Source organism: Mastigoproctus giganteus, chromosome 4, assembly GCF_048544385.1.
Source record: "Mastigoproctus giganteus isolate SK-2022 chromosome 4, ASM4854438v1, whole genome shotgun sequence".
NCBI lineage: Eukaryota > Metazoa > Arthropoda > Arachnida > Uropygi > Thelyphonidae > Mastigoproctus > Mastigoproctus giganteus.
Genome location: NC_143578.1, coordinates 77,349,534 through 77,363,308, shown reverse-complemented (window position 1 = coordinate 77,363,308; position 13,775 = coordinate 77,349,534). Strand labels below are relative to the sequence as shown.

Genomic DNA, 13,775 nt, shown 5'->3' with positions numbered 1-13,775 from the left:
ACAAAATGGTTATCGCCTGTCAAAACAAAAGACAATTGCGGTTCATTTCTGTGAAAAGCACAGATTACATCCAGAGCCTGAACTTAAATTAAAAAACCAACCAATCCCACTTGCCAGCAATATCCGCTTTTTAGGTTTAATATTAGATACTAAACTTAATTTTGCCATGCACATAACTTATCTCAGAACTCTCTGCTTGAAAAAACTCAATATACTCAGAGCCGTCTATGCCATGGCATGAGGTGCAGATAGATGCACTCTCCTGCATTTGTATCATTCGCTCATCAGGTCCCGTCTAGATTATGGTTCAATAGTATACGACTCAGCTAGGAAAACTGTACTTACAAGACTGAATACAATACAGCACAGTGCTCTTCGCACTGCTCTTGGAGCTTTTCGAACATCTCCTGTCCAAAGTCTCTATATAAAGGCAAACGAACCACCACTCCACCTCAGAAGGAAAATGTTACTCCTCACCTATGCAGCCAGGATTAAAAGCTTTCCAGATCATCCAAATTTTTTTTTTTTTTTTATGAGAACCCCAAACACGAGAGGTATTAGAACCTATAGTACTTAGTACCGTGCTTGGGTTGGAGGTTGAGAAGACGAAAGAAGATATTTGTTGATATTGGACTTGAACTTCTGTAGATTGTAATTTTCAGGAAATACGTATGAAGGAAGGTTGTGCCAGAAAACGGCAGTTGAATGAATAAATGAGGAAGATGAAAAGTTGGTTCTGTGGGTTGGACAGTAAATGGATGTTGGCTGGTGGCGGCACGTGTTCGGACTGTTTTGAAAGACAGAGCGGGAATTATAGAAGCCAATTCAGAAGAACAGTGCCCATGGAAGTATCTGTAGAAGAGGCATGCAGCAGAAACAGTGCGTCTATGAGAAAGCGAGTGGAGAGACTCTGTTAGAGATGAATCATTAATTAACCTAACTGCCCTCTTCTGAATGGAATCAAGAAGCCTGAGAGAGGTTTTGGGGGCACCATCCCAGATGTGGGAACAATATTCCATGGCAGGGCGGATTTGCGATTTATACAGAGTGAGCAGCTGATTGGGAGAAAAGTAACGCCGAGAGCGAAAGAGAAAACCAAGTTTTTTAGATGCAGAGGAAGCAATATTTGTAATGTGCTTGTGCCAAGAGAGATTAGAAGTCAGGGTAATCCCCAAAAGAGATATATCATTTTGCCTAGAAATCGGAGTGTCACTAAAGATAAGCATAGGAGCAGAAGAATCCTTTTTGCGAGATATAAGACAAGATTGAGTTTTAGAAGGGTTGAAATCAACTAAGTTGTCTTTGCCCCACTGGAGAATTACCTGAAGATCGGCATTTAAGGAATTGGCAGCAGATTTTCGAGAACTTGAAGCTGATTGAACTGGACAAGGTTTCTCAAAATGGAAAGTTGAATGCAATGTGCTATCATCGGCAAAACTATGGATAGGATTTCCAGTCAATGGAAGGTCATTGATATACAAGAGGAAAAGAGTGGGGGAAAGAACTGAACCTTGGGGGACACTGGCATTAGTGGAGAGGTTAGAAGATAGAGAGCCATCTACCATCACCCTCAGTGAGCGATCAGAGAGAAAACTGGATAACCAATTACTAAAAACAGTTGGCAAACCATAAGATGGAAGCTTGTTTAGAAGACCTTTATGCCAAACACGATCAAAAGCCTTTGAGATGTCAAGAGCAACTACTTGTGTTTCACCGAACCTTTCCATTGAATTAGTCCATAAATGGGTAACATAAGCCAGAATATCACCAGTGGATCGACACTGACGGAATCCATACTGGTGATCGTTGATCAGACGGAAGGTTTCTAGGTAGTTTAAGAGTTGGCGGTTAATTGATTTCTCCATTACTTTAGAAAGAGTAGAAGTAATTGCAATGGGACGATAATTGGATGGGAGGGATTTGTCACCCTTTTTAGGAACTGGCTGGATATGAGCAAATTTCCAAGCAGAAAGAAAAACACCTTTGGAATAAGAAAGTGAAAAAAGGCGGCAAAGAATAGGAGTAAGTTCAGGAGCACAGGTTTTGAGAACAAGTGGAGAAATACCATCAGGACCTGGAGCTTTCTTAGCATCAAGATTCATCAAAATCCTTCTGATATCCTTTTGACGGAAGACCACAGGAGGCATTGAATGGAGCGTGTTAGGAATGGTGGGAGGAGTTTTACCAAGATCATTAATACATGAGCTCAAAGAAAAATGGGATGCTAGCAGGTCAGCTTTATCCTTGGCTGAAGTGACAACAGAACCATCTGGTTTGGACAGAGGTGGGAGCAGAGATGGGCAAAAGTTGCGGCCAATAGCTTTGGCAAGAGACCAGAATGCTCGGCTACCATTAGGGCAAGTTATTAATCAGTCCAAACTCTAGTTTGGACTGATTAATAACTGCTTTACAATTGTTGCGAGCTTTGGTGTAGGCAGAAAATGAAACTGAAGAATTAGAAACAAGCCAATTACGATATGCAACGTTCTTCTCTTGGACAACCTTAGCACATTTATTGGAAAACCAAGGTTTAGATAAATCAACCGCTACTTTTCAATCCTGAAAGGGTAACATTCTATAACAATAAACCCACTGAAAATAGACCAACTGGTATTAGACTACAAGATTTGATGCATTGCTGGAATGTTCATTTTGAAAACACGCTCAAAGAAACCAATATATCTGATCTGCCTTGGTCCTCAAACCCACCTTACTGTGATACCTATTTCCAACAATGGGGAAAAAGTCCATGGAAAGCTGTTGCATCAAGCAAATGCACGAAGGACATGCTGCTAGCAATGCGCAGAGCTGCTTAATATATACTGATGGCTCAAAATCAGATGATGCCGTAGGTGCTGCAGCAGTCTTTCCCACATTTACAGTATCTGTATCTCTCCCGACTGAATGTAGCAGTTATACTGCAGAACTTTATGCAATCCACCTAGCTATATACAATATCAATATCTGTCTCAACACTAATAGTTTAATATATACAGGTTCCATGAGTGCGCTTTCCGCAATAAGTAACAATTTCTCAACCCCACATCCCATAGTAAAAGAAATCCGGTCTCGTCTAAATCATTTGAGGAATCTGAATCATACCGTAAGTTTCTGTTGGATTCCAGGGCATGCTGGAATCACAAGTAACGAAACAGCAGACCAGGCAGCCAAGCACCCAAAGAGCAACGCACCTCCATCTTACCAAGTACCCTATAGAGATTTACTAAAACATATTCGACGTATCTGTAGGGACCAATGGTTAAACATTTGGAAGACACAGACAAACAATAAATTATTTGAAATTAAACAAGAACCACAAATATGGAGCTCGAGCTTGAGGAAAAACAGGCATGAAGAAGTAATACTGGCAAGATTGCGCATAGGGCACACACCTGACCCACTTGTTCCTGCTCATGGGCGATGACCCTCCTGTATGCATGCATTGTTCATCACAACTTACAGTTCAACATATTCTGTTAGATTGTTCGTATTATTCCCATATCAGAAATACTACCTTCCTTTCTCTGACACAAATGCAAAAACCTTTATCACTAACCCACCTATTGGGAAACAATGCCAATCTGGATGAGCTTTTTGCTTATCTCAAACAAATTAGATTTTATGAATATATCTAATAACAAATAAGGCAAACTCCGGTACCATTCCAAATATTTGAATAGGCACATTTTGGCCTCAGTTGCCCTTGTGCCGAAAAACCTCTACACCAACAACAGCATTGAAATCCTCTGCTATAATGGTTATGTAAGATCTCTGGATAAGGGTAAGGATGGAATCAGGGGCAAGCTCCAGTGTTTCTACATCCATATTAGTTAATGGAAGAAGGAAGTAGAGAGGAATGATTAATTTTTTAAGGGTTCTTAGATGGAGTGCAGCAGATAGACTCAATGTTGGCAAGTGATGGGAAAAAGTTCACAGTGTGGAGATAAGATCATACTGGAGATATAAAATCATAATTGACCCTCTGCCATAACAATTTTTGTCCTTTCTATGAGCAGTATAGTTGGGTGTGGCTATTTCTGAATCATGAATATCTTTAAGGCATTGCTATTCAGAAGATAAACATCTGAGTTAGTCAAGTTTTGAAATTGGCTAGATTGCTGGCCTACAGCTGTATAAATAGATGCTGAAGAGAGGGGGTTTAATACTTTCGAAATAATAAAAGTAATAGATATGTGACTGATCTGGCAAGGCTAGTCAGCTAAGCCACAGTGCAATGTTGAGTCAGTTTGGTGTGACGTAAGCACTGGGGAAGCAAAAATCAGAGTAGGAGTGTTATAGGCTTAATGACTCTAATGAGTACAACAAACAGTTGTACAGAGAAATAGAATGGACTAGTAAATCAGGTTGTGTTATAATGGGGGATTTTAACTTCCCAGATATTGACTGGAACTAGTGGATTGGTCACTTTCACACTAGCAAGACTTTTGTGGATTAATTGGATGATTGTTTTCTGCAGCAGCATGTTCGAGAGGCAACAAGACGGAGTAATACTCTTGATCTGGTTATTAGCAATGATTATTCATGTATAAAGAATTTGCAGATAAAGGAACCACTGGATGACAATGATCACAGTGTACTGATGCGGCATTTACTTAAAGATATAATTATCATCAGGGGTTAAAGGAAAGAGTTTTTGTTTTTCGTAAAGGTGACTACAGTGGTCTCAGACAGTTTTTAAATTCGGTACAATGGGATAAGCTGATGATGTCACCAACAGCAAATTCTGAATGGGAAGCATTCAAGGAACTAATTCTAGACGCTACTAGAATTAGTTCCTTGAATAGGCTTTTAGGCTTTTCATACCTATTAAGAAATATTGTTCAAGGTTTAGGCCTAAATGGATGTCAGATGAACTAATGAGACTCATGGCAGAGAAGAAAAATGCATGGGATGCATATAAATTATCAGTTGACACAGAAGCCTAAAACAGATGGAACAAGACTAGTCTCTAATCAAGTCATAAAGGAGGTTAGGCAAGAAATCATTGGCAAAGGATGCCAAGAAAAGCAGCAAGGACTTCTATACATATATAAACTCTAGAAGGAAGGGGATGGATCAGATTGGTCTACTTGATATCGATGGTTTGACTGTTGATGATCATGCTCAGATAGCCGATAATCTGAATGAGTATTTTGCATCTACATTCACACATGAGGAGTTATTAAGGGGGGGAAATGCCGGAAGTTTATCAAACTGTAACAAGGTGTTTAAAGATTTTGTAATAACTGAGAGCAGCAAAGTGGAGAAGAAATTGTTGAAGTTAAACAAAAGAAAGGCACCTGGGATTGATAGGATCTATCCAGTAATGTTAAAGGAGGCAGCAAAGGAAATAAGCACCTTAGCCATACTTAGGAGAGCATTCGACTCAGGGAAAGTCTCCATGGACTGGGGATGCGCAAATGTATCCCCAATTCACAATGCGGTATCTAAGAGTGACACGAGTAATTACAGACCAGTTAGTTTAACTGTTTTTCCAGGGAAAATAATGGAGCCACTGGTTAAAGATACATTGCAGGGTCATCTAGACAAGACTGAATTAATAATTCATACACAGCATGGGCTTGTTAACGGAAAGTCTTGTCTGACAAATTTGATTGGATACTATGGTGTGGTTACAAAGGAACTGGATACAAAAAATAATTCTTATATCATATACTTGGATTTCAGAAAAGCTTTTGACACTGTTGCGCATGGAAACCTACAAATTGGAGCAGTATTAAGGGTAAGTTGCTACAATGGATGAAAGGGTGGTTGAGTGGCAGAAGACAGAGTGGTAATCGGTGGACGCTGCTCTTCATGGACTAATGTTATTAGTGGAGTCCCACAGAGTTTGGTGTTGTGCCCACTGTTGATTTATATATTTATCAATGATATTGATGAAGGTATATCAGGCTTAATGTTGAAGTTTGCAGATGATACAAAGGTTGGCAGGGTTATTAATGAGAGTAATGGCAGTGTGCTGCTGCAACAGGATCTAGAAAATTTGGGCAGATGAGATGAGAAGTGGTAACTGAATTTTAACATTGAAAAATGCAAAGTACTTATGGGTAAAAGTAACCCCAGAGAAACATACCAGCTGTGTGGTACTACACTTAGGGTGGTGGAAAATGAAAAATATGGGGTAATTGTGCAGTCAGATATGAAGGTTTCTGAGCAGTGGAGACAGGCTGCCAGAGCGGGTCATGGGGCATTGTCAATGATATACAGGAATTTTGCTAGTAGGAAAAAGGAGGTGATTATCCCTTTATATAAAGAAATTATCACACCACACCTTGAGTACTGCATGTAGAAATGGAGGCCTCATTTTAGGAAGGATGTAGATTTGCTTGAGCATGTACAGAGAAGGGCAACAGGATTGGTGAGAGGAACAAAGAGGGATCCTCTTACCAAAAAAGGCTTAAGTTCTGCAAATTGCAGCATCTGGAGACTAAGCACCTGTGAAGTGATCTGATTGAGGTGTATAAGGTCTTGAATGGGTTGAGCACTCTGAATTCTGATGGGATTCTTACACTTGCTCAGATTACAAACCTAAGGGGACATAAATTTAAATTGAGGAAACACAGTTGTAGAATAGATGTGCAGAAATTTGCCTTTAGCCAGCAGGTGGTTAATTGCTGGAAGAAATTTCCATCTGTCGTTGGGGAAGTTGATAGCTTAAATAAATTCAAGGAGTAACTGGACAAAATTTTAGAGGGAATGGATATGTGAATTTTTTTTTTTTTTTTTTTTTTGGCTAGTGCTGCATAAGCTCATACGCTTGCTTTCTTGCATCACATGCCTCCATTTCTCCATTTCTACTACTACCTGTGTGTGTGTGGGGGGGGTTTAATGAAGTCTTTGCTAATGCCCCAAGAAGCCAGTCACAGAGATCCAGAACTTGTAGTGTGTTGGGCAGTGAGCAAGTGACAGCAAAGGAAGAATAAATTTGTTATTTTATGCACTTCACAGTGCAGCCATTCTCAGTTTTAAAAAGTCATGATATCATTTGTCGAGCCCAAACATGACACAATTCAGTGGATCCCCACTTTTCGATATTAATTCGTTCCTGAGACACCATCATATCGTGAAAATATCGTAATGTGAACCCAATAACACACTGTTTTTGGTAATCTGTTCCAAGTCCTCATAAGTTGAAATTTTCACTATATAACTAAGCTGTTTATCTCTGTAAAAGGTGATTTTTATAATAGAAATTGTATTAGTTTTACATAGAAAACTGAATACTGTATTTTCCCGTGTATACCATGCACCATCCACAATTTTAGGGCAGTTATCTTATACACCGGAATAAACAGTAGAGCATGATACAAATATAAAAAAAAAAAAAAAAAAGATAAAAAATGCTGATAATGCCACACATTTTTACTTATCCCCCCCCAAATGTTTAAAATTATAATTGATAATTATAAACATTAAAAAACAAAAATCATAATTTTCATTTAACTTACATTGGAAAGGCTATGTCAACAGTGGTGTGGTGATGGAGCTGGAAGAGAATCTTTTACCATTAGGATATCAGGACAACCTTCAGGATCTGGTGTTCTTTCCAATCACTGCCTCTTGCTACTTATGGTATAAAAACTGTCCCAAAGTGGTTTGCATTTGGCACTTCCTCTGAAGGTTCTTGAAATAACTTAACACCTGATCTTCATATTTACAGGTTATCAATTGAGTGGTTTCAATATCTGGGTTTTTTCTTACTGTCCTCCTCACAATATCCCACACAGCAAACATGTCCTTAATTTCTTGAATTGTTGCTACACAGTCATTCTCCTCATGTTCCTCATCTCCACTGTCATGCTTGCCCATCCGCTCTAATTCCTGGAGCTCCTCTGTTGTCAATTCCCATCCGTGGTCCACAATTAATTCCTCCACATCTGCCGCATCAATTTCTAGAGCCAAGGACTCACCAAGAGTGATAATTTCCTGCTCTAGAACACCTTCAGCTTCAAATCCTTCAAAATTATGGATGACTGAAGGCCATAAGTTCTTCCAGGCTGCATTGAGGCACCAAGCTGAAACTTCATTCCAAGAACTAACAATCATTTGTACACAGTCTAAGATGGTAAACCTGGTCTTCCAGAATTACTTTAAGGTGGTGGCTCTGTCTCCTGAAGTCTCTTCAAAGCACTTTGCAAGCATCTTCTTTGTGTAAATTTTTTTAAAGTTGGCAATCCCTTGTTGATCTATCAACTGAAGCAGAGGGGTGGTATTGGGTGGAAGAAATTTTACAGTAATGAAGTTAAATTGCTCCTTCAGAGATTAGGCAAGTTGGGGATCATGACCTGGAGCATTATCCAAAATTAACAGTACCTTTAAAGGAAGTTTGTTTTTTTTCTAAGTAACCTTTGACTGAAGGACAAAACACTTCAAATACCCATTCATTGAAGAGGTGTCGTGTCACCCACTCCTTCTTGTCACACCGCCAGAAGACACCCAACCTGCTTTTGATGACTTTTTGCCGTTTAAACACTCTGGGAGTTTCTGAGTGGTAAACCAACATTGGCTTAAGTTCAAAATCACCACAGACATTGGACCCCAACAGCAGAGTAAGCCTATCCTTCATAGGCTTTTGCCTAGGCATTGTTTTCCAAAAGAGACCCATTTTGTCTGCATTAAAGACATTGAGGAAGGTAACCCTCCTTCTCAACAAGCTCTTGAAACTCCACCTTAAAGTTTTCAGCTGCTTCCTGATCAGCACTGCAAGCCTCTCCATGCCTTATGACTCTTTTAATATCGGACCTTTTTCTAAAACGGTTGAACCAACCTTTGCTGGCTTTAAAGTCCACATATCATCTATCACTAACTGAAGGTGTTTTAGTCTTTAAGTCCCCAAAAATCTGCTTTGCACGTTCGCAGATGTATTGTCCAGGAACTGTATCACCCTTCATTTGTTTTTCTTTTATCCACAGCAACAAAAGCCTTTCCATTTTTACAATCAGTTCTCTGCCTTTTTTGGACTATGTTAGATTCATCACTTACTTTTAACTTTTTTAAGGTTTTCTTTTTGTTTCACTATGGTAGAAATGGTTGACTGTGACAAACCATATTCGTGCACCAATGAACTAATTTATCACCATCATCGTGTTTTTTCACTATCTCTTGTTTAATTTTAATTGAAATTTTCTTCTTACTGTGCTCTTTAGGGGCCATATTATGCAATGTTGTACATTCAAGAATTCAATACAGTAAATTTATGGAAAGTAAGCACAAAAAAAATCACTTGAACTAAAGATACAAAAACAAAACATGTGCCCAACATGTTTACAAATGCTGCTATTGGCTGAGACAAAGGACCACATGGTCCGGTCGGAGATAATCATAAGCCATTGTAGAGGGAAATAAGTAGGTGCCAGTGATCACTGGTTAGTAGAATCAGCCACTCAAATCATTAAAATACACTACACTTTCACCGTTTATTGCTGTTTTGTTATAAGAATGAATTTTGAATGCATTTCTGATATTTTTCTAAAGCACATTTCTGGAGGTCACGACCATAAAACAATGAAAACAATTTGCAATTTCCGGTTTATTGGGCTTTTCTGTTGGCGCAATCTATTATAAATGGGTAGAAAACTCGATCTTGTTGCATTTGCGGTAATACAAATAACTGGAATTCTGTGGGTTTTTACCTTATTATGGTGAAATGTGTTTCCCCTTCACTGAAATCATATAAAAAATAAAAATAAATTTTCAAAAGCTTCATTCCTATTTTTTAAGCTTCATTTAATAGAATTAATTATTTAAAATAGAATTAAAATCCAATTCGCAAACATGATGACAATGTCTTGCACTTACTGCATATCGTATAGTGAAAGGTATTTTATTATGGAGAGTTTATTATGCAGCACCATCGTAAAGTGACTTGACCGTATAGTGAACCCATCGTAAAGCGGGGGTTCACTGTATTCAGGTCCTGGTTCAGAAAACAATAATGTTATACTGTTTTCAAAAAGGCAGCTTTAAGCAGCTGGATTTTTGAAATACGCATTGTGCACAACCGATAATTGGCACACTGCTGTAATTCTAACCTACTATTTGTTTATTCTGTTATTGTTTTTTTAATTTTATTTGTATTCTTAAAGGTTTGATTTTTGGCATTTAAATATGTAACTACCTACCTATTCTATTTTCACAGATACAACTCTAAAAGAGGAAGTAAACAAAAAGGCATATGAAAAGCTCGAAAGAAAAAAATCTGGAGGAATTGCATTAAAAGATGATTCAGCTCCAACACAGAGGTTTGAAAGTGCGTATTTAAATTTCCTTTAATGTATTTTCATTTAAATAATTTCTAATCATATTAAGCAAACCAATTCTTCAGAAATTGTATTATTGTATAATTATGTGAGGAGAACAGATTTGTTGAATCACTGTGCATTTCATTGTGAAATATAAATGGAATAATGAGTGGATGATAGAAATATTATATGGAAATAAATAGATGCCCCAAAAATTGGAATATGTGAAAAATACACACACTGGCAAAAAAATATGAACTTTTGTATTAAAACAGTCACAGACAGAAGAATTGCAAATAAATGCAAAGTGAACTGTAACATGAGGTGGTGATGTGTTGCCTTGTTGAGAATAAAGACTGCACAGACTGTTCAACTGCTGTAATCTGCTGCATGAATTTCCTATACTGCTGAAGGCAGTGTAGGAAAAACATGTGACCTATCAGACTTTGAAAAAGGTCTTATCATGGGTGAGCTACAATTCAAGAAATGAAAGACATAACTGGTTTCTCAAAAGCATTCATCTCAAAAATTTTTAATGACTGGAAAGCAAGTGGTTCTTCCACATCTCAAATGTGTAAATGTGATAGAAAAACCACATCGAGGGTGAAGCTGTGTTACTCTGAGAAGGACTGTAAAGGAAAATAGCACATCCACTGTGCAACAAATAACATCTGAATTCAACCAGCCCAGAACTGCTGTTTCAACCCTTACCATGCACTGGGGATTAAAGAAACTGAGTTGCTTGCCTATTTGAAAGCCACTTGTTTCAGAGAAATAGAGAAAATTCTGCTTGCAGTGATGCTGAGAACATTGTGATTGAACAGTAGTAAAATGGAAGAAAGCCATGTGGTCGGATGGGATGAATCACAATACACTTTGTTTTGCACTGATCATAGGCACAGAGTGGCGAGAACCTCACGAAGCAGTGGACCCTGCTTGCCTTGTTAAGACAACCCAAGCATCTGGAGGCGATATCATGGTATGGAGAATGTTTTGTTGGCACGGACTGGGCCTGTCAATACTGGTGGAAGGTTGAATATCATCCAGGGAGTACCTGAATTTTCTATCAGATCTGCTGCACATTGCAATGTTACACTTTTATCCCAAAAGTGATGGCCACTTTTTGGATGAAAATGCAACAGCACATAATACCAGAATCATGCAAGAATGGTTCAGAGAACATTATATGGATTAATACCATCTTCCCTAGCTCCACATTCACCTAGTCTCAATCCTGTTGAGTGTGCAAGGTGTGTTGGAGAGTTATTTGACAGTGAAGTCCTCTTCATTGCCAAATAGCTCTCCAACAGCTGCATGATATTTTTCTGGAAGAATAGTTACAATTAGACCAAAATGCACTAAAACACCTTATAGAATCTGTGCCACACTGCACACTTGCCAGTGGGTGGTCAATTGTTGGAACAGGCCTCCATTTCTCATTGTGGAAGTGGAGGGTTTCAATAAATTCAAGGAAGAATTAGACAGATTCTTGGAAGGTAGGATGGGAGAAGTGTTTAGTGGGTTTTTTTTTTTTTTTTGGCTGATTCTATATAAACTTGCTTTCTTGCATCATTTGCCACTACTACTACTTATTCAAAACAAAGCAGCCCGATTGATACTGAATAAAGGTTCATATTTTTTTCACCAGTAGTAGGTTATAAATAACCTATTACTGAAATGCCTCATCAAATACCCATTAATAATATATGGCATGCACCAGGCCAAATTCAAGGCTTGACATGCCATAGCATAGATTCCGTGAGAATAATTAAGATGATGTCTTGATCGGCTTGATTTTGTCATTGATGGTTAAGCCACAGTGCAGTTTGCCTTATGTTGAGTCGCATAATTATATTACAGATACACGCATTTGCGCTTCTCCTCTTGGAGAGTTTAACCTATTTTACTACCCAAAACAGGAACAGATGGCTCATCAGAGATATATTAATATTTAAAAAAGCACTTATAAATTAATTAGGTAATGTAAAGATGAAATTATTATCAAAATGTGAAAATTTTCCACCAGTTCCCAGAGAACTATTTCTGTAATAGTTGACACTTCAATGTTGGAAAGCCTGACATTTGAATATTAGCATTCTTATGGACTCCATCTTAAAATAACTTAATTATCTTAAAATAAATTAAATACTGTTGGAACAACCGTTACAATTTTAAACTAATGACACCTAAATGTATAATAAATACCAAAGGTGTGCATTATTGTAAATTAATTTTTTAATCAGTATGGATTAATTTAACTTTTTTATTTTGTCTTTAGTGCACTAACATTAAGGAACCAAAAAAAAAAAAAAAAAAAAAAAAGAGTTAAATGTTAAACAACTGATTCTTCAGTGATTTCATCAGTTGTTGTTGTTGTTGTTATTTGGTTTTTAGGAGCATTAGCAACTAAGGCCATATTGCTCCGGGATATGCGGTGGTCATTCCCTGAATGACCTTTCCGCATCCTCCGTATTTGGTGGTGACGGGCTCGAACCCCGGTCTAATCAAGAAGCGTGTGCTACGCACTGCTGCTCCTTCCCACCTGGCTACGGAGGCACCTGATTTCATCAGTAATCCATACTGATGTCTTGGTAGACTTCAAAACAGTTACAAACATGGACCAATGTCTCAATATCTAAAACTTGCTAATATTCAGAAAAAAATACTTTTTTTAGTCAACAGATTGTTTGAACCTCGTATAAACTATGTCCTCCGCAGCCGAGTGGTCAGGAGCGGGAGTGCAGTAGCACATGCTCTTTGAGTAGACTGGAGTTCAAGCCCCTGACTGCTGAATGCGGTCGATCTGCCAACCTGCACTGGACCAGCGTGGCAGATTATGGTCCATTTCCCTCACATGAATTGTTGAGGAGGCTTCCATCCTGCAGTGGGTTGATAATGGCTGCACTTTACCTTTTATAAACTGTCTCAACTTATATGTCATACATAGTCGTATGTCACATATCAGAAGGAACTTCACCTCTTCTTTGATGAGTGCTATAGTGTTGTACAACTTTCAACTATTTAAAATGTATACCAGTACATTTTAAATGCACTATGACTTCAGAAATACAAAATATAGCACATATTTTGTATTTCTGCTGTGATTAATGTAATAATTAAATAGTAATAATTCATGATTAATATATTTAGTAAACTGATATAGGTAATTCCATGTGTGGTGGAACAAGAAATGAGAACATTTCTTTTTTGTGCATTTGTCATATTGCCCATTTGTTTTCCTCCAAATCAGTGCATGGCAACAAACATAATATTCAGTGCTTAGCAGATGGATGGAGACAGTAAGCATTTTATGGATGCATGTGTTAGCATGCTTAAAAATGCTATAGTTTTCGATGGTACAAAAATTAGAAATAAATAAGATTAAGCAAACATGTACCTACTTGTACTATGAATAAACATTTTCGTAGGCATTCACATGCTTATTCTTATTTATATTATTTTTAAATATATTATACCATTGAAAACTCCATAACCGTTCAGAACCAGATATAT

General features: G+C 37.9%; 1 protein-coding gene across 1 annotated transcript in view; it reads left to right on the top strand.

Annotated features, from left to right (window-relative positions):
- LOC150086853 (dnaJ homolog subfamily C member 2) overlaps positions 1–13,775 on the top strand; it is a 451,294-nt gene that overhangs the window by 404,675 nt on the left and 32,844 nt on the right. The window contains exon 15 of the mRNA XM_090371629.1: positions 10,160–10,270. Coding sequence (XP_090227755.1) covers positions 10,160–10,270 — 111 coding nt within the window. The remainder of the gene's footprint in view (positions 1–10,159; positions 10,271–13,775) is intronic.